The sequence below is a fragment of the Prosopis cineraria genome, unplaced genomic scaffold (assembly GCF_029017545.1).
Source record: "Prosopis cineraria cultivar Desert tree isolate PC_DT_omini unplaced genomic scaffold, ASM2901754v1 PC9, whole genome shotgun sequence".
NCBI lineage: Eukaryota > Viridiplantae > Streptophyta > Magnoliopsida > Fabales > Fabaceae > Prosopis > Prosopis cineraria.
This window is the reverse complement of record NW_026555340.1, coordinates 12049476-12074665: the sequence shown is the minus strand read 5'-3', so window position 1 is coordinate 12074665 and position 25190 is coordinate 12049476. Positions and strand designations below refer to the sequence as shown.

Genomic DNA, 25190 nt, shown 5'->3' with positions numbered 1-25190 from the left:
GGGAAGACTTACCTTGACACAAGAAGAGATTTAGTACCCCGAGTAACCCTTTTAGTAATAAAAGGGTTGAGGTAACTAGATAATTTGTATTATTTATTACCTTGTATAAGTTATTCTTAAGTTGCTTTTTTATGATTTGTTGTGTATATAAGTATAGATTTTGTAAAGGTTAACTATTTTAAAATATGAGTGGAATATTGGTTTGTAAAATTTCATATTTTTAAAGTAAATGGTAAAATTTATTATATTTGTTTATAAAGTTGTTTATGCATGGTCAAGTGGAGATATATACTTAAAAATGGCATATTAGAGGGTGGGAGGTCACCCTAGTGAAGTTAGTAAAAATTAAGTCCATATGGTACTACTGGCACCTCAAGACGCCAGGTACATCACATATTTCTCCTTAGTGCCCAAAAATGTGTGCAGTATTGGAGACTTACTCTCTTAGTACCCAAAAGGGTATGAAGTTGGAGAATATGCTCCTTAGCATCCATAAGATATGGTGTTGGAGTAACGACACCCTAATTATTTATAATAGAGGGAACCAGTAGTCCAAAAGTGGTTTAGGACACCTTGGCCAGGTAGTCCTATCATGGATGGTGAGCTTGGGTACCTTACATATAGTTGGGTTCTATGAAATAGCCTACTGGTTGGAAAGTATTGGAGGTGGATTGTTAGGGATCATGCATGTAACTTGTGATGATCTTATATGGTGTGTTTATTTTACTTGATTTAAGGCTTGTTTATAACTTGGCATGTTAATCAATAATGTAGATTATCTTAGTTATTGCTATTTTTATCTCACCCCGTGGTTATCATTTTACAGGTTCTACCATTGAGACTAAGCTAGGGAAGGAATAAGGCAAGGGCTAGCATACTTGCTACATTCTCAATGTAAAGCCTAATTTTATTTTGAGTCATGTACATAAACTTATATGGTGATATTATATGTTGTCAACTAGGAATGCATATCATTTTGATTGGTTGCACTTGTTTCATACTATGTTATTTTATATTTTAGCCCAATATTGTATATGATGTGAATATGTGGCAATTTTTATAGTGATAGACTAAAATACTAATACAAGTATAAGGAATGTTTTATCTATATAGTGACAATGTATATATAGTGTATTATGTGGCAATAGAGGCCAAATAGTGCATGTAGTGTTGATTGTGTATTTTAGCCATATTGGGTAAAAGGGCCATTGAGTGGCTAAATTTTGTGTTTGGTATGTTTTGGTGTGTTTGAATGCTCAATTGAGTGTACTTTGGTCCATTGGACTTGGTTTAAGCCTTATAATGGGTTAATGGTAAAAGTTATGAGTTTTAGGTACTTGGATGGTTGAAAATCACTTTAAAAATTGACTTTTACTTCCGAGTGTCTAAAATTCTCATATGGTGTTAGTTCATAACGAAACTTATACCATTAGTTAGCTTATTGAATAAGCTTTGTGTGAGCACTCGAATCACTTCAATAGGACATCAGATGTGAAAATGCGCGCGTTTGAAGTTTGTCTAGAAAAGTTGTCATGACAACATTGTTGTTATGGACACGTGCGCAGGCCGCGGTGCATGGTACAGTGAGAAAACGTTCCTTTTTGTGTCGCATGCTATAGTGCATAGACCAAATTACTCAAAAATAACATTTTTGGCCCTGTTTTGAAGTGTTTTGCTTCCCAAAATTTTTCCATGCTTCCAATACCTTTATAAATCATTAAGTTTGAGCTCAAACTTCAAATTGTAAGGGTTTTTATGGGATCTCAAATATTTCATAATTTTTTTAAAAGATTATTAGTTTTAACTCTTATATAGATAATGTAAGCTTAGGAGCAATCCTTGCTCCTAATTAAGATTGTTTGTTGTGATTGTGTGATGAATTTTGGTGATGTCAAGTTAGACATTACAGTACCTTCCTTCTCTTTGCCTATATTGAAGGTTTTACTTGTAAAATATAACTATAGGGGTGAGTTGATGACTTAGTAACTAAATATTCATAAGCATACAAGAATAACATATGAGTGTGTGAAGTGGCAAGTAAAATAAGTTATTGAATTCAAACAAACACATAATTATAATATTCCATTTCATACAATGTATGATCAACACTCTTCCCCTTATATCCTTATTATTTCCTCTGATTGAACATGTGTGCTAACTATACTATAGGATTAAATCCATGTGATTGGACTTGCCTAAGCTCATCAATCATGGGAGGCAGTCTTAGCCAAAGATACCTTCACCCATTTTGGACCACAGATTCTCCCTTGTCTTGAATGGGTGTCATATGCCCAATCTATCTTTAAGACAATATTGGGACTTCCAAACAATAAGGACTGAGCACAAGGTCTATAGTACCAGTATGCTATATGAATTTCATACAATATATCTCCACAATACTAGGGTGAACTCTTACCCTCTCACAATGATCATGCTCATACCATTTCAATCATACATATATCACTCATCAGGAATATTCATATAACAAGTACTAATATTTCATTTTGTGCCAATTTTGCAATCAATCATAAATAAACATAAAAATGAGTTTTAACCATAGGCAATTCTTTAGTCAGAACCACATCACACGAGTTTCTAAAATATCAACCATTCAAATATAAATCATGATTTTCATAATAAAATATATATACATACATATACTCTTTTGCAAACCACATAGACATTCAAATACATATGCAAAAAGACTAGATTATCTAGTTACCTCAATCTTTTCTCGCAAAAAGGATTACTATGGCAAATTAATTACCCTAATAAATTTTGCTAGCTTAATGGGGCTCAATCAATATTTAATCTACAAACAAAATATTAATAATCAATTATAACTCTAATTAAACCCCTTGTTTAGCCTAATTTTAGGTACATACTATACTCAAATTTTCTCTTTAGCAAAATTAACACTTCCAAACACTCCAAAAATTCTATTTAATACCTAAAAACTTGGATAACATCAATTCTTCACCCATATTACTCTCAATCTTCCAATTTTCACTTAAGGTTAGCCAAACCCTAGATAGAAATCCCTAATCACTATAAAATCCTTAAACATAGGTTTAGAAACTTGATTTAACTCCCTAAGGCTTTAACTAAGCTAATAGGTTCAGCCAAAACCAAATGGAGGGAAAAAATAACACCAACACTACCCAATCTACTAAGAATTTACATAAAGGGGAAGAGAGAAGGATAAAAAGCTTATCCAAGTGTATGGGTAGCTTAAATTGCCTTCAAATGGCCACAAAGTGAAACCATAATAGAGAAGAACTTTTCCTCCATCGTCCCTTTGTGTTCCTTTCCTTTTACTCTTTTGTTTCAGTCTATACGCACGATCTAATTAAATTAAATTTTCATGTATCTATCATAGCATATGGCATAATGAAGCCCATAATGGGTGTTACGCCTCATTTGATACATGGTCTACTCAAACTCCAATCTAGCCCAAATCCAAGGCCATTAATGATTAAATAACCTCATTAGTGGTCTAAAAACATCATAAACTTATTAATCACTCATTTTTGCTAATTTTTTCCTTCTAAATACTAAAAATTTAAATTTTAAAATTGAGGATGTTATAGGTCTTGCTTTAGATGATCCTTGTGAGCTATAAGTAGAAGATCTTGACAAAAACTTATTAGCATGTGGCAGCATCCACAGCTTAAGGCCAACCGTCTATCACATGCCAATATTATAAAATTTGCCTGAGAGGGTAATTAGGCTAATTAAAAATTAAAAAATTTATGCAAATACAATAATAAGTGAGGAATGATATCACTAAATAAAGCTAAGTAAAGGGACAAGAAGCTTTATAGAGAGAGAGTTTATTCTAATTTAGCCCTATCCACTTGAGCTTATGTCCAGTCCTTAAGGCTCCCTTAAGATTTCTTACTAAATCCATTAAGATTAAACTAGGCTCTTGGTCACCTCAATACAATAAAGACTTCTCACTAAGTCTAAAACTCTCCCCCTTATAAATCTCCTTAAGCTTCCTAAGGTTAAGTTACTCTATTTCAAGTGTGAAATATAGATATGAATAGAGTAAATTCAATAATGAATCATTACTGCAATAAAAAATCTCTCTATATAGTAAATGTAAAATCAATAAAACTCTCAAAATAATGAATGTAATATCAAAAAGTTGTTAAAGAATGAGTGTGTGTAGTTAGCTTAATAACTTCACCATCTTCCTACTTTATAAATGAGTTATATTTATAGATTATTCTTGAAATAGATCGTTAGACTTATGTGTTTGTCATTGAATACTTCATCTTTGTTTCTTCTAAGTTTCCCATTTTTTGAGGAAATAAAAAAATGCTTTTCAACTAGTTTACATGTAGTTGGTGCCTTAAAGAAAGTTATAGCTATATGCATTAAATGTTTTGACAAAAGGTAAAAGAAAAGTAGAGCAAAGACATACGGGTAGAAGAAAATAGATAAAGGAATGAATAAGAGTTTGTTTTCATCTATGGTTATGCTTAAGATTATTCTAGGATGATAAGATGATGAACACAACACTTAGTAGTAAAAAAGGAATAAGGTTAAAAGCATTTCAAGATGCTCTGTTCAAGTCACAAAAAATAGAGCAAAATCCTCTAAAGATGTATTGATAGAAGTGGAGACATACTGGTATAAATATAAAGGATTTAATATAGATAGTTAAGAGCTTCATACTAGTAGAAGAGAGATATACTAGAATGATTTATCGTAAAAGATGTTGACTCTTGAAGACATCTACTAAAAGGACCAAAAATATTTAGGTAGGAATGAGACATTTAGGTAGAACTCAGTCATACTGGTAGAAACATCATGATAAGAATAAAGTAGGACATTTGGGTAGAACTCCAACATATTGGTAGAAGTATCATGAATAAGGCATGCTTAGACATTTAGGTAGGACACACATCTTTAGGTAGAACTTGAGATATATTGGTAGAAATGTTAAGATCATGTAAGGCTAAGGCATTTGAGTAGAAGATTGGGTAGGAATTTGTTGTACTGATAGGAAAGACTTATACCAGTATGTCTAAGAATAAAACTAGTAAAAGATTTAATTCTAATTAATTCAAGCTGTAATCAATTCAAGGACTAAAAATAATTCAAATAATTAGTTATAAATAAATAAAAGTGAATAAAGGATGAGGAAAATCAATGAATCTAAGCATATAAGTCTTATTTCCTTAAATTTGCCAATAACACCTAATCTACAAAATAACAACTTCTCTAATTTTATATCTATCAAAATTAGGGTTCAACAAATATAAGATAACTAAGTCAGAGTGGTGTTGAGGAGGTTGTAGTTACTTATGCCTTTGTCCCACTTCATACTGAAGAGGTCAAGATTGTTGGTAAGGTGAAGAAGACATTTTTCCTTTAGTCAAAGAGGCTTGTTCACATGATTGAAGCTAAGTGTAACTATATTTTTCAACTTAGATTTTTTTACTTTTGAATATTTTTTACTGACTTTAAATTATTTTGCCGATTGACCCTTCCAATTAAGTAATTCCCTAGCTCCAGCCCCAGCTTGTAACATGCTAGATTTTTAATCCAGAAGCTAATTACTAATTAAGGATAAATTAGTGGATTAACTATGTTAATCATGATTTCGGATTGTAAATTGAAATTTTGAGTCCTTGGACAATTGAGTGCTCAAGATGTGATAAGAATAAAGCAAACTGGGGACCTAAGTGAGATTTTGCTTACTAGACAACGCACCTAATATTACGTTGTGCATTGTAGCACATAGGCTAAAATTTTGACCTTTAATTATGTGGACTAGCTTGTAATAGGGGGAATCTATAACATTCCAAAATCTAACCTAAGATTAATTAAGCTAATCAAGGATAAATGAATAATTTTGGAGGAATATTTAGAGATAAAAAATTTTAGCTAGGGGATTATTAATTGGATATAATTTAAAATAAAATCTTAATTTAGGATTTTATTAGAAATAAATAATAATATTATTATTTATTATTATATGAAAAAAGAAAAAGAAAAAGAAAGGAAAATAAAAGGGGATGGGGGATGGACAGTGTGTGTGTGTTTAGTGTAATTTTTTTTAAAAGAAAAGAAATGAAATAAAGAAAGTGTAGGATGCACACCACTTTATTTCACACCTCCTCTTCTCTTTCTTCTTCATTTTCTCTTCTCAATTCCTTTCATTTCCTCATGTGTGACAGAGAGTTGAGAGAGTGTGACTTTGCTAATGACATGGGAGCTGAATTAGAAGATAAGGCTTCCTAATATGATATCTTATATGAGATTTCATGTATTCTAATACTATGTAAGTGTTCTAAATATTTTTTTAATTATATTTTCTCTTCAATTTTTGATTTTGAGATAGTGGATAATCTAGGGTTTGAAAAATGGATGAATTTTTGATTAATAAATATAGTTATTAAGGTTGTTGGTAATATAATAAATATTTTAGAGTATTATTTTGTTAATAGAATTAAAATTTAAGGCTTTTGAGTTGAACTCTAGACCTCTATGGATAGATTTTTGGTTAAGTCTGAAAATATAAATTGAGTTTTTGATATTTAGATGATTATTTAGGATAAAAAATTAATTATTATGGCTATAGAATGATGATTCTAGGCTTAAGACTAAGTTTGTAATTTTTGGGTATTTTTAGGTGTGAATTTTTGGAATAAAAATGGAAATTTTAATATTAGAAAGTTGTTCGAAGGATGATTTTAGTCAAAACTTCAATGAAACAATTGTGAAGGAAACTATTAAACTAAGTGGATAGTTTCAAATATATGAAATTAAATTTTAAAATTCAAGAGGCTAAGACTAAGGTCTTAAAAAAATCCTTGAGTGTTAAAATATGAGTGAAAATTGTGTTAATAACATTATTGACACATTATCATAGGATTAACTACAAATTAATTATTATTTGGCACCAATCAAGCTTTGAAAAGCTTTGAAAGTATTGTAACTTGAGGGGTAACCTTTGACCTCTCAAAGGTTGAGGTAACTAGGAGAAATCTATTTTTATACATTTGTGTGTTAATTATTATTTATATTTGTGAAACAAATGACTATATATGTATATCTAAATCTTGAAATTGTTGTTTACAATGCATATGTGCCCTTGTTGAGATCCTATAATTTGTGACAAAGTTAATTGTAACACATGTAAAGAATTTGAATGTGATGGTCATATGTGGAGAAAAAGAAATGAATAGGAAAGCTTGCTTGTAATGTGAAATGTTAATATTAATTTATGCTTTTATGGGATAATATAACATGATTTGTGTAATGAGATTGAAGGTTGATGATGATGTATATACTCTTAATTATAAATTGTGAATTATATATGGTAATGAATTGTGTATGAGCATGTTAATGCTAATGTGATTTATGTGAAAACATGAGAATTTATGCATGAGGCATGATTGAGATATGATGTTTTTTTATGCTTGTTGAGCATGAAAATTGAAGAATATGTGGGATAATTATAAATTACATATATAAGAATTATTAAAATACATTTTCTCATGAGAGTGATCATATGGCAGGAGTTTGCCTTAGTAAAGGAGCTAGCGATTGTGTAAAATTCATATAGTACTTGGCTATTAATAGTTAATCCTAGGGGTTATAAAAGCTACTTACCTTGTAAGGTACTAATGCATTATTCCTATTAAAGGACTTAAACTTACTAGCTTACCTAGACTTTTGGGTAGAGCTAGTCTTGGGTATAACACCCCATAGTGTATGATTTGGGGGAAACCATATTCATAAGTAAGTAAGTAACTTTGGCTTGGTAGCCTCTCATAATATGATCAAGGCCTTGGATAGTCTCACCACATGGATGATCCCTTTTCGTTGTTAGCCCACAATTTCATGTCAAAGGAAATAAGGGGGGATATAAGGAATAAATTGATCATGCATTTCATTATTGTTATGCCATTTGAGTGATTGATGGCTCTGTTTAAGACTATGATTGTAATTGTGGAAATAAGAACATATGATAAATATGTGAGAAATGTACATGCAGGCACTTGTGCCAATTTTATATAAACATTTAATACTTATGGGCAATAATGCCAATTTTGTACTTGACTTTATTCTTGAGATTATTCACATGAGTTAGATGTTAATGTGATTAACTTGATCTTGATATGATTGTTTATATTGTTATCTTAATAAATTTATTAGTCACTTGCATTCATGATTAATTATCATGTATTTGTATAACTTAGATATACCGTAGTTATTAAGTGGTTATACTTACCCCTCGCTTTTAGCATATTACAAGGGCTAGCTTATATGGAAATAATAGAGGAAAGAAGCATCAGGCCAAGTGATAGTAATCACTTTTATAGGCCTTTCTCTTTCTATTTTGATATGTATATTAAGTTTAATATATTAAGGATTTATTCATATTATAGGTTTTTGTGTAGGGTAGAAGTGTATTTTGGGCCCTTAAGAATGTGGTTTGGTACTTATGTTTATATTAGTAGGCCAAAATACTTGTGCAAGTAGAAATAGTTATTATATGCATGATTTTAGAATTTAAATATTGTTATGGTCTCTCCTTATATTTTTAATGTCTAAGAGTGAGTAGTTGATATTAACTATATATGAATGCAAAGGGAAATTCATGCATGTGATGAGCTATTGATGATTAGATGGTATATAAAGTATGATTACTAAGTGATAATTATTGTGATAAATGTGATTGAAACCTTAGCCCTCTGCTGCCAGTTATAGAAGAGTTTGAGTGATCAAGTGTTATGTTGGTAAATATATATATACACTATGTGGAGTAAAATACATAGATGAAATAAGGGGAAAGTTTTTCTCCCATCTTGAAATGTTTTTTTTTAATGCTTAATTAATATCATGCTTTTGCACAAGTTTAATTAAATGATATGAGTTCTTAAAATATTTTTAAAGACTTGGGATCCCTTCGTTTTAAATAGTTTGTGAAAATACATGTTAATGATTGGTTTAGGTTAATCTCTCATAAGATAATTATTTTAGGTTAGTCCTTAGTTAACTATGATTAGTGTGATAATTTAAGTCCTAATTTAGGGCACCCTTATGAATCCATAGTTTGAAAGTGGGATAAACACTTTTCCCCAGATATTTTTCCTATGGAAGGTGAGCTCATACTAGTTTATACAAAATCACTCTAGTATGTAGCCTACAAATTTAGTTAGAGGTAGATGCAGAGGTTTAGTTGGTTAGTATGATCATGTATGTGAAATTGACTATATAACTAAGTGTATATGTATTAGCATGTAAATTGATAATGTTTTACTTGTTTATAGTTTTACTTGTTAATAGATAGCTTTGGATTATTTAGTTACTAGGACTCTTTAGATTATTTAGTTACTAGGACTCTTTCTCACCTTGTGGTTACTATTTTACAAGTTTAGACGTTGATAGTAGTTGAAGGAAAGACTTAAGTCAGGAGTAGTGAGTCTTCTATATCACCTTACTTTTGAATTGTGTAATGAATTCTTATATTAGAATGCGTATGTATATAAGTTGCTATGGAAATATATTAACATATTTGGTTATAGTCTTTTAACTATGTGTGAGTGTGTATCTTAGCCTTAAGATCTAAAAATGTGTGAAATTGACAAGAAGGCTGAGATACTAGTAAAAGTGTAGGGTTCTATATTTTAAAATTGATGTGATATGTGAAAATTGGCCAACAAGTAAATATGTGTGTATATGTTCAAAATGGCCCTATTTTGATGTAAATCGAGGTGATTGGATGGCCAATTGTACTATGATTATATAATAGTCGATGTAACTATTCAATCAGGTGTATTATGGTCCAATAGATTGGTTGAAGCCCTAATAGAGGCTAATGACATAGAATATGTTTGGGGTTCTCAGATATGAAAAATTAACATAAAGTAGTCATTTTACATCCAGGAGTTTAATTTTCAAATGAAGCATCGAATTGAGGTGAAACTTGTGTCATTAGTTAGATTATATAATAAGATATATGTGAGCATTTAAAACACTCTAATTGGAGTTCATATGTGAAAATGACGCACATTCAAAGTTCATGTAGAAAAGCTATCATGAGTGTGTGCGCTATGATGCATGTTAGAGAGACAAGAATTGCCCTCTTAGTATCATATGTCACAGCACATATGTCACATGCCGTGGTACATATACCATTTAAGAAAAATAACTCTTTTGCCCCTAATTCACTATGTAATGTGCTTTTACATTCCTTTTTGCTTCTGTTGTGCATAATTATTTGTAATTTAACGTATTCAGTGTACTTTCTAAGGGTTTCTGGAGATCTTAAATTTTTTGAAAAATTAAATTCAATATTTTTAAACTTTGATGATTATGGTCATTGCTGGGGTTTAATGGCTCCTTATTACCTTTGTATGCCAAGTGTGGTGATTAAAATGATAATGTCAAGGTGAACATTACACAGTCCCAGCTATAGCTAACTTGGATGTAGTAATATGTTCAAACAATGCATGATAAATCTTTTAAGTTAGTGGTTTTTTCAATGGATGTAGTGATTGTCAGGAAAAAGGATGTGGATATCAGGATTGAGAGGGAGCAATTGATGCAGATGCTAAATGATGATCAACTCACCTTATTACACATGAAATTATAGTTAATATAAGTTTCTTGTCTTAAATTAGCATAATGTAACAATTAAGCTAACTTGCTTATAATATTTAAGCTATATCCCTCATGATTTGGTGTCATCGGGCAAAGATAATAAGTTTAGATTGCTGTGCCTAGTTCACACCTAAGAGGTTGGTAACACTCTTAAGTTGAGACATGTGTATATATATATATACACTCCCTCTGGATCACAATATAAGGCATCTTCGAGAAGCTTTGCTTGGTCCAAAATGTAGGGCATTGGATAACTTTTATATTCATTTTTTCAATTATACCCCTATTTCATTTACTACTCTTTTTGAAGAAATCATGAATTGAAATTTTAAATTACTATTATCAATACTTTTATATAGGGTATTTAATGAGGATATAAATGAAAAGATGTGGATATTTTTGAAAATTTAAGGTTTTAACTAATATTGTTCATAAACTGTGGATTAGTTAACTATGATTTATATTATGGTTTGGAGGGAGTATGTCTCAGAGGTTCTTTGAAGGGAGGGAGTGCTATATTGCACCCATATATCCATAACTACGAAAAACTTTGTATTTCATTATATTTTTACTTTGAATTTGCTTTCCCTAATTCTCATTAATGTGTTTTTCTATAATGGCCACTGGCAATTGATGCTCCTTACCATGAAGAGTAACACCATGTTCTTCTTCTACTCCTTTTACTATAAAATGGGGAAGGATTTGAAAAAGACAGTGGACTAGTAAGTATCCTATCACTATAAAGCTTCATTTGTTATGTTTATTAGTGATTGTTGACTTTGAAATTTTGATGATAGGGTTATGAGGATGTACCAGCATGCCAAGTTAGGCAAGTAAGACCCTATATGAATCATGCTAAAAGTAAGAGCACATTTCTTTGGAGATAAACCTACTTAATTTTCACAAATACTCAATTTTCTATTCTTTTCTAGAGTCCTATATAACCAAATAAATCTCAATTATGCGACTTGTATGTCATATGGCACATTTTCAACATCATCAAGCATGGAATAACTTCATTTACCTAAGAGGTAAATGAACCATTCCTTGAGGAGAATAGTGATGTGAGGTTAAGTAATGGTGGATGAAGTTTTTTATAAAGCTTTGCATGGGTTAGTACATAACTTTTTATAAAGTTTTTTACAAAGCAATTGTTAGTTTAATTTGTTTGTTACAATGTTAAATTGTACATGATTTAGAGTTTATATGAATAAATATTTAAATTGAATATTATTTCAATTGATTCATTTATATTAGTTATTTAATTATATTTTGTTGTACTGGATTGGTTGATTTTTATTTATAAGTTGTATGAAAAATTTGCCTTGGAAAACAAGGGGTTGTAAGTAAAGCAAATGAAACCTTTAAAAAAACATATTACTTTCTAAACCAGTTATGACATTAACTAATTTAAAACTTCTAAACGGGTTAATGTCATATCTACTTTAGAAAGAACATCTTCTAAACTAATTAATGTCATAATTGCTCTCTAAACTCATTATCAATATATAACCAGTTTAGGAGATGATTTTTTTTTGTTCTGGATCAACTTTCTAAACCAATCAAACAACCAATTGCCTATATTTGAATGGTTCCAGAACTGATTTAGATAGGCCTTTATAATCGATTTAGGTAGCCTTTCCTGTACTAGTGCTTCTGTCTCCTCAATGTCAAACCAATCTTCCTACTACACAATATGTCACAAAAACATTTGTGAGGAAGAAAAGCCACCAAAAACCAAGACCTGTAAACCTTCTAGACAATTCAAGCTGCTAAAAGTTGGGGATACTCCCTAAGCAAAAGGGATTAAGGTTGGTGAGAAGAAAGAAGAAAGGGGTTGGCACTAATAAAATGGATGTGGATTAGAGAAGGATGTCGGTTTAAATGAAAAAGGGGGAGAAGTTGAATATGAAGAGCTCAAGCCAATCCCTATTATAGATCTTATGGACTCTCAAATTTGGCCAATGATCATTTATAACCCTACTGAAAATACAATCATTCGTCTAATGCTTGAGATACCTATAGTTGTCCCTTCCTCCAACCTTGCTCCCTTATTTAAACATCAAGTTCATGAGGCTAGTACTAGAGCACAATATTGTAACCTTAAATGCCACCCTCCATCTTTTTTACAGTGCCAAAGGAGGAGAGAAAGAGAGTTTCAAGATTTTCCTATTTCAATTTTCTATCATAATTTCTGTACAAATGCTTGATTGTGTGTTTTTATGAATTCTCATTGATATGTTGATATGTTATCTCTTGTACCATTGTTTATCATCAATGAAATTCAAAGTATTATTTTGTTCAATTAAGCTTTATCCACTATTATTTAATTTTCTTCTCTAATATTTTAGTTTTTGCACTGTTTTTGAATTCTTGTGCCTAATTAAGGGGGAGTTAATTATTTTGAATGAAACTAATCTTGATTTGAGATGTTGTCATCATTAAAACGAGGGAGAATGTTGGACCATATGTTTTCACGATTACAAAACCAAGAAAAAGGGGTTTGTTACTTGTGCAAATTAGTATTATATAAACTAAGTGATAAAACCACCGAGAGCATGAAGAACAAGAGAAGATTTAGACTTAATAAGTTTATTTATTTGTTTCCTCTTTTAGACATTACTATGAAAACTATTCAGAGCAAAATCACAATTTAAATGGTAATAATGCATCACATTAGAATATGTCATGGTCACATAAGTCCTAGAACTTCATTGTCAAATACTTAAAATGCATTTATGCTTGACAGTCTAATTCAAGCTTGCTTTGAATAGAGTATATGCTTGAATTAGCCATCTTTCATGCATTGTAAGACTTAGTGTATCCAATTCAAGCTTAAGTTAACACTGATACTTGCTTAAATTATCCTCCAAAAGCTTTGCCCAACACTATAAGTCAATTCGCACATGTCCTGGGTTGGACATAAGTGTGTTTGAGCCTTCAATGAAGACAAGTATCTTAAATTTGACTAGGTCATGCTTGACTTAAGTTTGAGTACATGATTGAATTAGCCATTACTTTTAAACATACTTCTGTGATCTAATTCAAACTTGTTTTAGTAGTGACTCATGCATGTTTCACTTTTCAAAGAGCATACTTCCAATACACACTTGAATTAGTCTATACCCATGCATGTATAAGCTCACAATGGAAACAAAGAGCTTCTAATCTCTAATACATGCTTGAACCATATAACCTTCATACTTGAAGTTGCCAAAAGTGAACCAAGCCTTAGTGAGTCAAGCCAACTTATGCATGTCCCCTTGCTAATCCATGAGTGAATCAAGACTTAGCAAGCATTTAATATTGTTCATAGAAAAAGTTCATTTTTGTTATATTCTTTACTTCTACACATTTTTAATGGCTATATATAGGACCTCATTTAAGTGAATGGGTAACTATTCTTTGAGCATTAAGTGTCTTGTACTCAATTCTTACCAACTTGTATTTAATATTTTGTGAAAAAGCTCTCAATTGGTTTATAAGGTTTTGTTGTATTCACATTCACTCTTTTACAGAGTTATTGTTTTGAAAAGCTTTTTCTTACTTGAAATCTTTGGAAGATATTTTCTTAAGTGGTTATTTGAGCTTACAAGTGTTGTCAGCTGTTTTTCTTAGATCAAGATTGGCGTAGTCATGTAATTTATATTAAGGTGGCAAGTATCTAATTAAACTTGTGGTTATAGTAAAAAATTTCAAGTGTGATCCTAGGTTGGGTTGAACCAGGATAAATCTTTTATGTTAAGCCTTTTCATTTCTTAAACTCATGTATTTCATAAAAGCTTTCCGCACTTTTTTATTTTAAGTTTATCTTCATTTTTGAGTTGGGAAAAAGTTTTATGAAAATTTTTAGAACACCTAATTCTCCCTCCTTCTTAGGTGCCAAGCTTATCAAATATAACAAAAGGATTTTTTTCACTCCTTGAAAAAATAGTTCATTGGCAAATTGCCTCGCTTATCAACATAGGGTGTCCAACACTTCTCGAAAAAAAGTTCACGAGTAAAACTAAATCTTAACCTAAAAAAACTAAGCTAATCTCTTAATAGCTATTGTAAATGTCAAATCTCATATGGATATTAATACATGTCTATCCTTATATATATATACATATATATATATATATATATGTATGTATGTATGTATATATGTAAATCAAATACATATATTACAAAATAAAATAGTACAAAAAGAAAGAAAATAAAAAGTTTAACATCTAACCAAATTTGAGATAAGGAATCTAGTTGGGAAAAGAAAGTAGAAGACCAAAAGGAAAAGAAAGAGAGTAATTCATAGAGATCTTCATTGACAATATTAGGCTTCAAAGTTGAAAGTGAAAGATTGAAATGCTTCTTGTGATTGCATATAATTGCTAGCAATCCATATATGACTATCTATATCATTGACATAAACAAAGGATCCCATCTCGTTCTTGGGTTGCACTATAAACAACAATTGCTCACACTTTTTTTTATTGCTCATATCTAATAGGGAAAATGACAATTAAGGACCCCCTAAAGACATTAATTCCAATTAAGGACCATAAAATTTTAAAATCTCAATTAAAGACTGTTGGGATAAAAAAAATATAGTTTGTCTTAAATGTCCTTGCCAAACAAAATGAAAATGCGTGCGCATAGCCTAGCCATTCTTGCTCTGTTTTACGACATCTCCTTTCTTCTTTCTTATTCTCCTTCATTCTTGTTCTATGTCGTTCCTCAGCATTTCCTTGCTAGCTCCAACCCTAATGGAGATTGTTTGGATCCATAAATGTGGTAGGATTTGTAGGTTTTGAAGAGTTCCTCCACTTTTACTATTAAGAAAATAGTTAGATTGAAATCATTAATAGAGTCCTAAAAGTACTCTTGAACCTGTGAACATGAACAAAATAGATATGCATATTTATGTATGTTTGTGCATTCAAGAATTTCACAAGTTTTGAGATTTCCAATTAAGAAACAGAATCACTAGCAATGCCTTTGATATGTGTGCTTGTCCAAGTACTTGTGTATAGTTAGTTACATCATGAACACTATAGAACTATCAAATCATCCAGGTGACGATTGCAAAAATATCACTTTGACCTGACATGAACTAGTATATTTCTACAATCCAATGACTATTTCTTGCATATTAACAAAGCATCAAAGCAAAACCTGGCCTTGACTAGTAATTTCATGAGACAATGATGCAAATTAATATTAATAATTTAAGTGAAAATCATTATAAGTTTTACAAAAACTGTACTGTATTGATAAATTGTAAAAGGAAATTTTAGATTTGATGTAAGGTAAATTCAATGGTTTTATTATATGTATTCATTAGTGATGTTAAATATATTCAATAGTAGTTTTTTATCCATATTCTTTTTGTGTGCAGGACAATGGCTAAGACAAAAGCAAGTTCATTACCGTAAAAAAGTTGTTTTGGCCTCACAAGTGATGACATCTATTTCAAATGTTAGGTATGTAGGACCTAAAAGATTAAAATCATAGATTAGAAAACTATGATATGGACTTGCACAAATTATGTTTTGGTTATATGTATGATGTAAATTATAACTTTATATACTTAAGTGTTTTTTATGGCTCAATGTATATGATACAATAGTTAATCCAAAGTATTTTTGGCTAAATGTACAAGAAATTGGACAAGCCATTGATGAATTTTCTTAACTGACGTTACTGAATTCCTACATCACGTTAGTGAATTCTTAAGTGGCGTTAGTGAATCCTAAGTCATATTAGTGGATCCTAACTTGGACAAGTCACTTTTTGTTAAACAGTCAATTTCTAAGTAAGGTTTCATTATTTTCACAATATATGTTAGCAATTTTCCAAGTCTGCACTAGTACAAAATATCAAATTTATACCCCCATATCTGCACTAGTTATTGCGCCTATGGTGTAGAAATCAGAGACGGTGGCAATTTCGTAAATAAATTTTTTTTCCACTAATATCTACACTGGATATACCTCTAAACTGATATAGATACAAACATCTACATCGGTTCTAATTATACCCGGTGTAGTTACATTAATATCTACACCGGTTCTTTATTAAACCGGTGTAGATATATTTATTTTTTAAAAAATAAATTTCTGAATCCATATCTACACCGGATTGCTCTGTTAACCGGTGTAGATATATTTAATATTTATTTACTAATTTTTTTTCTTTTTTTTTATTAACTTATCTACACCGGTTTCAAAAAGAAACCAGTGTAGATGTCTTTATTTTTTTAAAAAAATAAATTCTGAATTCATATCTACACCAGTTTGCCCTGTTAACCGGTATAGATATTGCATTCTCCGTCTCTTCTAAACAGCACTTTCATTTGGAAATTTCATTTTTCAAAATTTTCGTCACTCGCGCCGAGAGAATTCATCGTCTTCTAACCCTTCTCGTTCAGGTTTTGTTTCCAAATCTCTATTACTCTAATCTTCCTCCCACTTATCTCATTCCTTCACTCTTCATCCATCGGCCTGTGCTGTCATTTTGCATCGTCGGTGGCTGTAGGTTGACTGTAGTTGGTGGAGATCGTTCCCTGTGCCAAATTCTTCGAATCCCCTTTCCCTTCTCTACTAAAATCTCTTCTACTGTTGAAACACTAGGGCCGAGATGTCCTTCGTCGCTGGTGACTAGTTTGGTGTGCGTGGATAAAGCTTCATCCTTCCCTGTTCATGGCTTGATCGTGAAATCCTCCCTCCTTTTTGTGTTGTTGTATTTCTAAGGTCAGCAGCTTTAATTTGATCCTTTCTTTATTGTTGTGGATTGAGATTAATTATTTGTTGGGTGCTTGCGTTATGTCTAAAATCTTGCTTATGTTGTGTTTGAAATTTTTCCCTTCTTTTCTCTGCTAATCCGTGTATATCTTGGGGTAATGTATTGATTATTTGTTCCAATCATCTGGGGGCTTGGCCAAATTGCTATTTTTAATTTGTATTTTCATTAGAACTGAACGAGGTATTTTTACTTGATTTTAAATTTAAAGGAATTGGGTTGTGCGTATATAAATTTTATCAGGGTAGTTTATTTCCTGTGAATTAAATTGCTGTGGTGACATCATTATTAATTTATTTTCTATATGCTGGTAGAGTGCTGATAGAGGCCTAAGGCCATTAGGCATTGCATGTGACTTTATTTTATTTAAATGATATTATTTTTTCCTTATATTTTTAATTGTAAATTTATTAGAAAGTCCAACTTTAGGGGAGACTCTGCCAAATATTTTTTAAAATTATTGTTTTGTCCCTCCTTCTTTATAGAAAGGCCAAAAATATATAGTTGACTTCTTTTTGTCCCTACTTATTAGATAGGAAGGAAGTCAATTCTAAAAAATATTCTCAAAAGATTGAAAATTTCCAAATTAAATTGGAAATTATTGTGTTAGCATGCTTCTTTCTTTTTTTTTAATATATAACTCTTTGTCTGGCCTTATCAAAATGGATTCAGTAATAATCCATGAACTTTGTCATGTTTTAGGAAGACAAATTAAACATGGATCGTAGTTGGATAGATGCCAAACGAATGAGCGCAGAATATAGTAATGGAGTTAAGGGGTTTTTGGAATTTGCACAAAGCAATGCTAAAGATGATAGTGGGAGGTTTTATTGTCCTTGTAGGGACTGTTTGAATGAGAGGCGGCTAAGAGTAGATAAGATATACGAACATTTAATTTGTGAGGGGTTTCTCAAAAGTTATAGAGTATGGATATGGCATGGTGAAAGATTGAATATACCGATGCCGAGTACATCTCAATCGTGACATGTTGATGTTGTTGTTGATGATGATGAGGATGATATGGTTGATCGATTAGAGGACATGATTTGTGACGTGGGTAAACAGGCTTTTGAGCAATCCCAAGCATACAATAATATGTACAGTGATGCAGAGACACCTTTATATCTAGGGTGCGAGGAATTTAGTTTGTTGAAAGTAGTGTTGGAATTGGTGAACTTGAAAGCTAGATCTGGGTGGAGTGATAAGAGTTTCACAGAAATGCTTGAGTTATTCCAATTAATGCTTCCAAGAGAAAATGTATTGTCGGTTCGTTGCTATGAGGCAAAGAAAATTTTATGCCCACTGGGCATGGAGTTTAAGAAAATACACGCATGCCTAAATGACTGCGTATTGTACAGGAGAGAGCATAAAGAGGAGCAAAAGTATCCTGTATGTGAAACATCAAGGTATAAAGAAAACAAAGCTCCTGCGAAGGTATTATGGTATCTTCCAATCATTCCAAGGTTTAAACGATTGTTTGCTAATGAAAAGGATGCAAAGAATCTAAGATGGCATGCGAATGACAGGATTTCAGATGGAAAGCTTCGACATCCAGCCGATTCAGAACAATGGAAGAAAATTGATACTTTATTTCCTGAGTTCGGCCGTGATCCAAGGAACCTTAAGCTTGGACTTAGTACAGATGGCATGAATTCTTACAGCAGCCTTAACAGTATATATAGTTCATGGCCTGTTTTGTTGGTGATTTACAACTTATCTCCCATGTTATGTATGCAACGTAAGTATATCATGTTGTCTATGTTTATTTCAGGACCGAAACAACCGGGAAATGACATTGATGTTTACCTAAGACCCTTGGTCAAAGACTTAAAAAAGCTGTGGGAAGTAGGTATGGATGTGTTCGACACGAATCGAAAGGAGGTATTCAAGTTGCATGTGATGATCTTTTGCACCATAAATGACTTCCTTGCATATGGAAATTTGTCAGGTTATAGTATTAAGGGGCATAAAGCGTGTCCGATTTGTGAAGCGGGCACATGCTATCATCAACTTCATCATGGAAAGAAGACAGTCTATCTTGGCCATAGGAGGTTTCTTGAAAAGGACCACCATTATCGTAGAATGGGGAAAGCTTTCTATGGTGGTCAAGAGCATGGAACTGCCCCAAAGCCATTGACAGGGGAGCAAGTTTATGAATTGGTAAAAGATATCAATGTTACATTTGGCAAGACTATAAAGAATAGTGAAAAAAGTATATGGAAAAAAAAGATCTATCTTCTTTGACCTTCTATATTGGCACTATCTTAATGTGAGGCATTGTATTGATCTCATGCATGTGGAGAAGAACGTGTGTGATAGTATTATTGGAACGCTTCTTGATATACCAGGCAAGTCTAAGGGACGGTGTGAAGGCAAGATTGGATTTGGTAGACATGAAAATTAAAGAAGACTTACATCCAAGGCTGGTTGGTAAGAGGACTTACTATCCTCCGGCTAAACATACTTTGTGCAAGGATGAGAAAAGAAGCCTGTGTCAGTGCTTACACGACATGAAAGTTCCCTCAGGGTATTCTTCAAATTTTAAAAAGCTCGTGTCGATAAAAGATTTAAAATTAGTAGGTCTCAAGTCTCATGATTGTCATGTTTTAATACAACAACTATTACCAATGGCTATTTGAGGCTTCTGGAAAGATGAATTGAGAGATGTCATAATTAGGATTTGCTTTTTCTTCAATGCTATATGCCGTAAAGTCCATGAGCCTAAAGAATTGGATGAATTAGAAAATGAAGCATATCTTATCTTATGCCAACTTGAAAAGCTCTTTCTTCCATCATTTTTTGACATTATGATACATCTAATTGTTCACCTAGTGAGGGAGATAAAGTTGTGTGGCCCTGTGCATTTACGATGGATGTATCCAATTGAAAGAACAATGAAAGTTCTAAAAGGATATGTGAAGAGTCCACACCGTCCTGAAGCATCTATTGTACAAAAATATGTCTCTAAAGAAGCAACAAAATTTTACCAAGATTATTTAAACAATGTACGACCTATTGGGTTAAGACAATATGATGTCAAAGATCGTAGACGTGGCATTTCTGTGAAGACCGTTGATCCTCATGAATTGCAACAAGCACACTTACATATATTGAATAATGTTGATCAAGTTCAAGACTATATAGATGTGCACAAAGAACTTGTGAGGAAGCAAAATAGTCGAATTAGGATAACTGAGCAAAGATTAATTAGAGAGCATAACAATACTTTTGCAAAGTGGTTTAAGCAGAAGGTTGAAAAGAAAGATTGTGTTTATGATATTTTTAAGGGGCTGGCACAAGGTCCTGAGTGTGATGTTATATGCTGGACTGCATTTGATATTAATGGGTATTTGTTCTACACGAAGTCTCTAGACAATAGGAGTAATGTGCAGAATATGGTATTACACTAGTGGCCTCAGGCATGCACTTCTCCAGCTCGAAAGACCAAAATCCTTTATTCGCATCCATGCCTTATTACAGGGTTATTAAAGAGATTTGAAAGGTTGACTATATTAAATTTAAAATTCCTATTTTCAAATACAAGTGGGTTGATGTTAAAAATGGTTTTTCTCAAGATAGGATGGGATTTACATTAGTAAACTTAAATACTTTAAGTTTTGGCGATGAACCTTTTATTATGGATATTAATACATGTCTATCCTTATATATATATATACATATATATATATATGTATGTATGTATGTATATATGTAAATCAAATACATATATTACAAAATAAAATAGTACAAAAAGAAAGAAAATAAAAAGTTTAACATCTAACCAAATTTGAGATAAGGAATCTAGTTGGGAAAAGAAAGTAGAAGACCAAAAGGAAAAGAAAGAGAGTAATTCATAGAGATCTTCATTGACAATATTAGGCTTCAAAGTTGAAAGTGAAAGATTGAAATGCTTCTTGTGATTGCATATAATTGCTAGCAATCCATATATGACTATCTATATCATTGACATAAACAAAGGATCCCATCTCGTTCTTGGGTTGCACTATAAACAACAATTGCTCACACTTTTTTTTATTGCTCATATCTAATAGGGAAAATGACAATTAAGGACCCCCTAAAGACATTAATTCCAATTAAGGACCATAAAATTTTAAAATCTCAATTAAAGACTGTTGGGATAAAAAAAATATAGTTTGTCTTAAATGTCCTTGCCAAACAAAATGAAAATGCGTGCGCATAGCCTAGCCATTCTTGCTCTGTTTTACGACATCTCCTTTCTTCTTTCTTATTCTCCTTCATTCTTGTTCTATGTCGTTCCTCAGCATTTCCTTGCTAGCTCCAACCCTAATGGAGATTGTTTGGATCCATAAATGTGGTAGGATTTGTAGGTTTTGAAGAGTTCCTCCACTTTTACTATTAAGAAAATAGTTAGATTGAAATCATTAATAGAGTCCTAAAAGTACTCTTGAACCTGTGAACATGAACAAAATAGATATGCATATTTATGTATGTTTGTGCATTCAAGAATTTCACAAGTTTTGAGATTTCCAATTAAGAAACAGAATCACTAGCAATGCCTTTGATATGTGTGCTTGTCCAAGTACTTGTGTATAGTTAGTTACATCATGAACACTATAGAACTATCAAATCATCCAGGTGACGATTGCAAAAATATCACTTTGACCTGACATGAACTAGTATATTTCTACAATCCAATGACTATTTCTTGCATATTAACAAAGCATCAAAGCAAAACCTGGCCTTGACTAGTAATTTCATGAGACAATGATGCAAATTAATATTAATAATTTAAGTGAAAATCATTATAAGTTTTACAAAAACTGTACTGTATTGATAAATTGTAAAAGGAAATTTTAGATTTGATGTAAGGTAAATTCAATAGTTTTATTATATGTATTCATTAGTGATGTTAAATATATTCAATAGTAGTTTTTTATCCATATTCTTTTTGTGTGCAGGACAATGGCTAAGACAAAAGCAAGTTCATTACCGTAAAAAAGTTGTTTTGGCCTCACAAGTGATGACATCTATTTCAAATGTTAGGTATGTAGGACCTAAAAGATTGAAATCATAGATTAGAAAACTATGATATGGACTTGCACAAATTATGTTTTGGTTATATGTATGATGTAAATTATAACTTTATATACTTAAGTGTTTTTTATGGCTCAATGTATATGATACAATAGTTAATCCAAAGTATTTTTGGCTAAATGTACAAGAAATTGGACAAGCCATTGATGAATTTTCTTAACTGACGTTACTGAATTCCTACATCACGTTAGTGAATTCTTAAGTGGCGTTAGTGAATCCTAAGTCATATTAGTGGATCCTAACTTGGACAAGTCACTTTTTGTTAAACAGTCAATTTCTAAGTAAGGTTTCATTATTTTCACAATATATGTTAGCAATTTTCCAAGTCTGCACTAGTACAAAATATCAAATTTATACCCCCATATCTGCACTAGTTATTGCGCCTATGGTGTAGAAATCAGAGACGGTGGCAATTTTGTAAATAAATTTTTTTTCCACTAATATCTACACTGGATATACCTCTAAACTGATATAGATACAAACATCTACATCGGTTCTAATTATACCCGGTGTAGTTACATTAATATCTACACCGGTTCTTTATTAAACCGGTGTAGATATATTTATTTTTTAAAAAATAAATTTCTGAATCCATATCTACACCGGATTGCTCTGTTAACCGGTGTAGATATATTTAATATTTATTTACTAATTTTTTTTCTTTTTTTTATTAACTTATCTACACCGGTTTCAAAAAGAAACCAGTGTAGATGTCTTTATTTTTTTAAAAAAATAAATTCTGAATTCATATCTACACCAGTTTGCCCTGTTAACCGGTATAGATATTGCATTCTCCGTCTCTTCTAAACAGCACTTTCATTTGGAAATTTCATTTTTCAAAATTTTCGTCACTCGCGCCGAGAGAATTCATCGTCTTCTAACCCTTCTCGTTCAGGTTTTGTTTCCAAATCTCTATTACTCTAATCTTCCTCCCACTTATCTCATTCCTTCGCTCTTCATCCATCGGCCTGTGCTGTCATTTTGCATCGTCGGTGGCTGTAGGTTGACTGTAGTTGGTGGAGATCGTTCCCTGTGCCAAATTCTTTGAATCCCCTTTCCCTTCTCTACTAAAATCTCTTCTACTGTTGAAACACTAGGGCCGAGATGTCCTTCGTCACTGGTGACTAGTTTGGTGTGCGTGGATAAAGCTTCATCCTTCCCTGTTCATGGCTTGATCGTGAAATCCTCCCTCCTTTTTGTGTTGTTGTATTTCTAAGGTCAGCAGCTTTAATTTGATCCTTTCTTTATTGTTGTGGATTGAGATTAATTATTTGTTGGGTGCTTGCGTTATGTCTAAAATCTTGCTTATGTTGTGTTTGAAATTTTTCCCTTCTTTTCTCTGCTAATCCGTGTATATCTTGGGGTAATGTATTGATTATTTGTTCCAATCATCTGGGGGCTTGGCCAAATTGCTATTTTTAATTTGTATTTTCATTAGAACTGAACGAGGTATTTTTACTTGATTTTAAATTTAAAGGAATTGGGTTGTGCGTATATAAATTTTATCAGGGTAGTTTATTTCCTGTGAATTAAATTGCTGTGGTGACATCATTATTAATTTATTTTCTATATGCTGGTGGAGTGCTGATAGAGGCCTAAGGCCATTAGGCATTGCATGTGACTTTATTTTATTTAAATGATATTATTTTTTCCTTATATTTTTAATTGTAAATTTATTAGAAAGTCCAACTTTAGGGGAGACTCTGCCAAATATTTTTTAAAATTATTGTTTTGTCCCTCCTTCTTTATAGAAAGGCCAAAAATATATAGTTGACTTCTTTTTGTCCCTACTTATTAGATAGGAAGGAAGTCAATTCTAAAAAATATTCTCAAAAGATTGAAAATTTCCAAATTAAATTGGAAATTATTGTGTTAGCATGCTTCTTTCTTTTTTTTTTTAATATATAACTCTTTGTCTGGCCTTATCAAAATGGATTCAGTAATAATCCATGAACTTTGTCATGTTTTAGGAAGACAAATTAAACATGGATCGTAGTTGGATAGATGCCAAACGAATGAGCGCAGAATATAGTAATGGGGTTAAGGGGTTTTTGGAATTTGCACAAAGCAATGCTGAAGATGATAGTGGGAGGTTTTATTGTCCTTGTAGGGACTGTTTGAATGAGAGGCGGCTAAGTGTAGATAAGATATACGAACATTTAATTTGTGAGGGGTTTCTCAAAAGTTATAGAGTATGGATATGGCATGGTGAAAGATTGAATATACCGATGCCGAGTACATCTCAATCGTGACATGTTGATGTTGTTGTTGATGATGATGAGGATGATATGGTTGATCGATTAGAGGACATGATTTGTGACGTGGGTAAACAGGCTTTTGAGCAATCCCAAGCATACAATAATATGTACAGTGATGCAGAGACACCTTTATATCTAGGGTGCGAGGAATTTAGTTTGTTGAAAGTAGTGTTGGAATTGGTGAACTTGAAAGCTAGATCTGGGTGGAGTGATAAGAGTTTCACAGAAATGCTTGAGTTATTCCAATTAATGCTTCCAAGAGAAAATGTATTGTCGGTTCGTTACTATGAGGCAAAGAAAATTTTATGCCCACTGGGCATGGAGTTTAAGAAAATACACGCATGCCTAAATGACTGCATATTGTACAGGAGAGAGCATAAAGAGGAGCAAAAGTATCCTGTATGTGAAACACCAAGGTATAAAGAAAACAAAGCTCCTGCGAAGGTATTA

The 25190-nt window shown here is 31.9% G+C and overlaps 1 protein-coding gene across 1 annotated transcript; it reads left to right on the top strand.

Annotated features, from left to right (window-relative positions):
• The first annotated feature begins 18426 nt into the window (after positions 1-18426).
• Positions 18427-24734, top strand: LOC129319568 (uncharacterized). The gene is made up of 6 exons (XM_054964667.1): positions 18427-19078; positions 19178-19255; positions 19355-19566; positions 19755-19899; positions 20239-20804; positions 24453-24734. Exons 1-6 carry the CDS (start codon positions 18427-18429, stop codon positions 24732-24734), a joined length of 1935 nt encoding a protein of 644 aa, XP_054820642.1.
• The last annotated feature ends 456 nt before the right edge of the window (positions 24735-25190 follow it).

Coding starts and splice junctions, on each gene's coding strand:
- LOC129319568 (XM_054964667.1), top strand. CDS start 18,427: ATGGTTGATCGATTAGAGGACATGATTTGTGACGTGGGTAAACAGGCT. Junction 19,567..19,754: donor GGGAGCAAGTTTATGAATTG/GTAAAAGATATC, acceptor TTGATATACCAG/GCAAGTCTAAGGGACGGTGT. Junction 20,805..24,452: donor GGAGTAATGTGCAGAATATG/GTATTACACTAG, acceptor GTCATGTTTTAG/GAAGACAAATTAAACATGGA.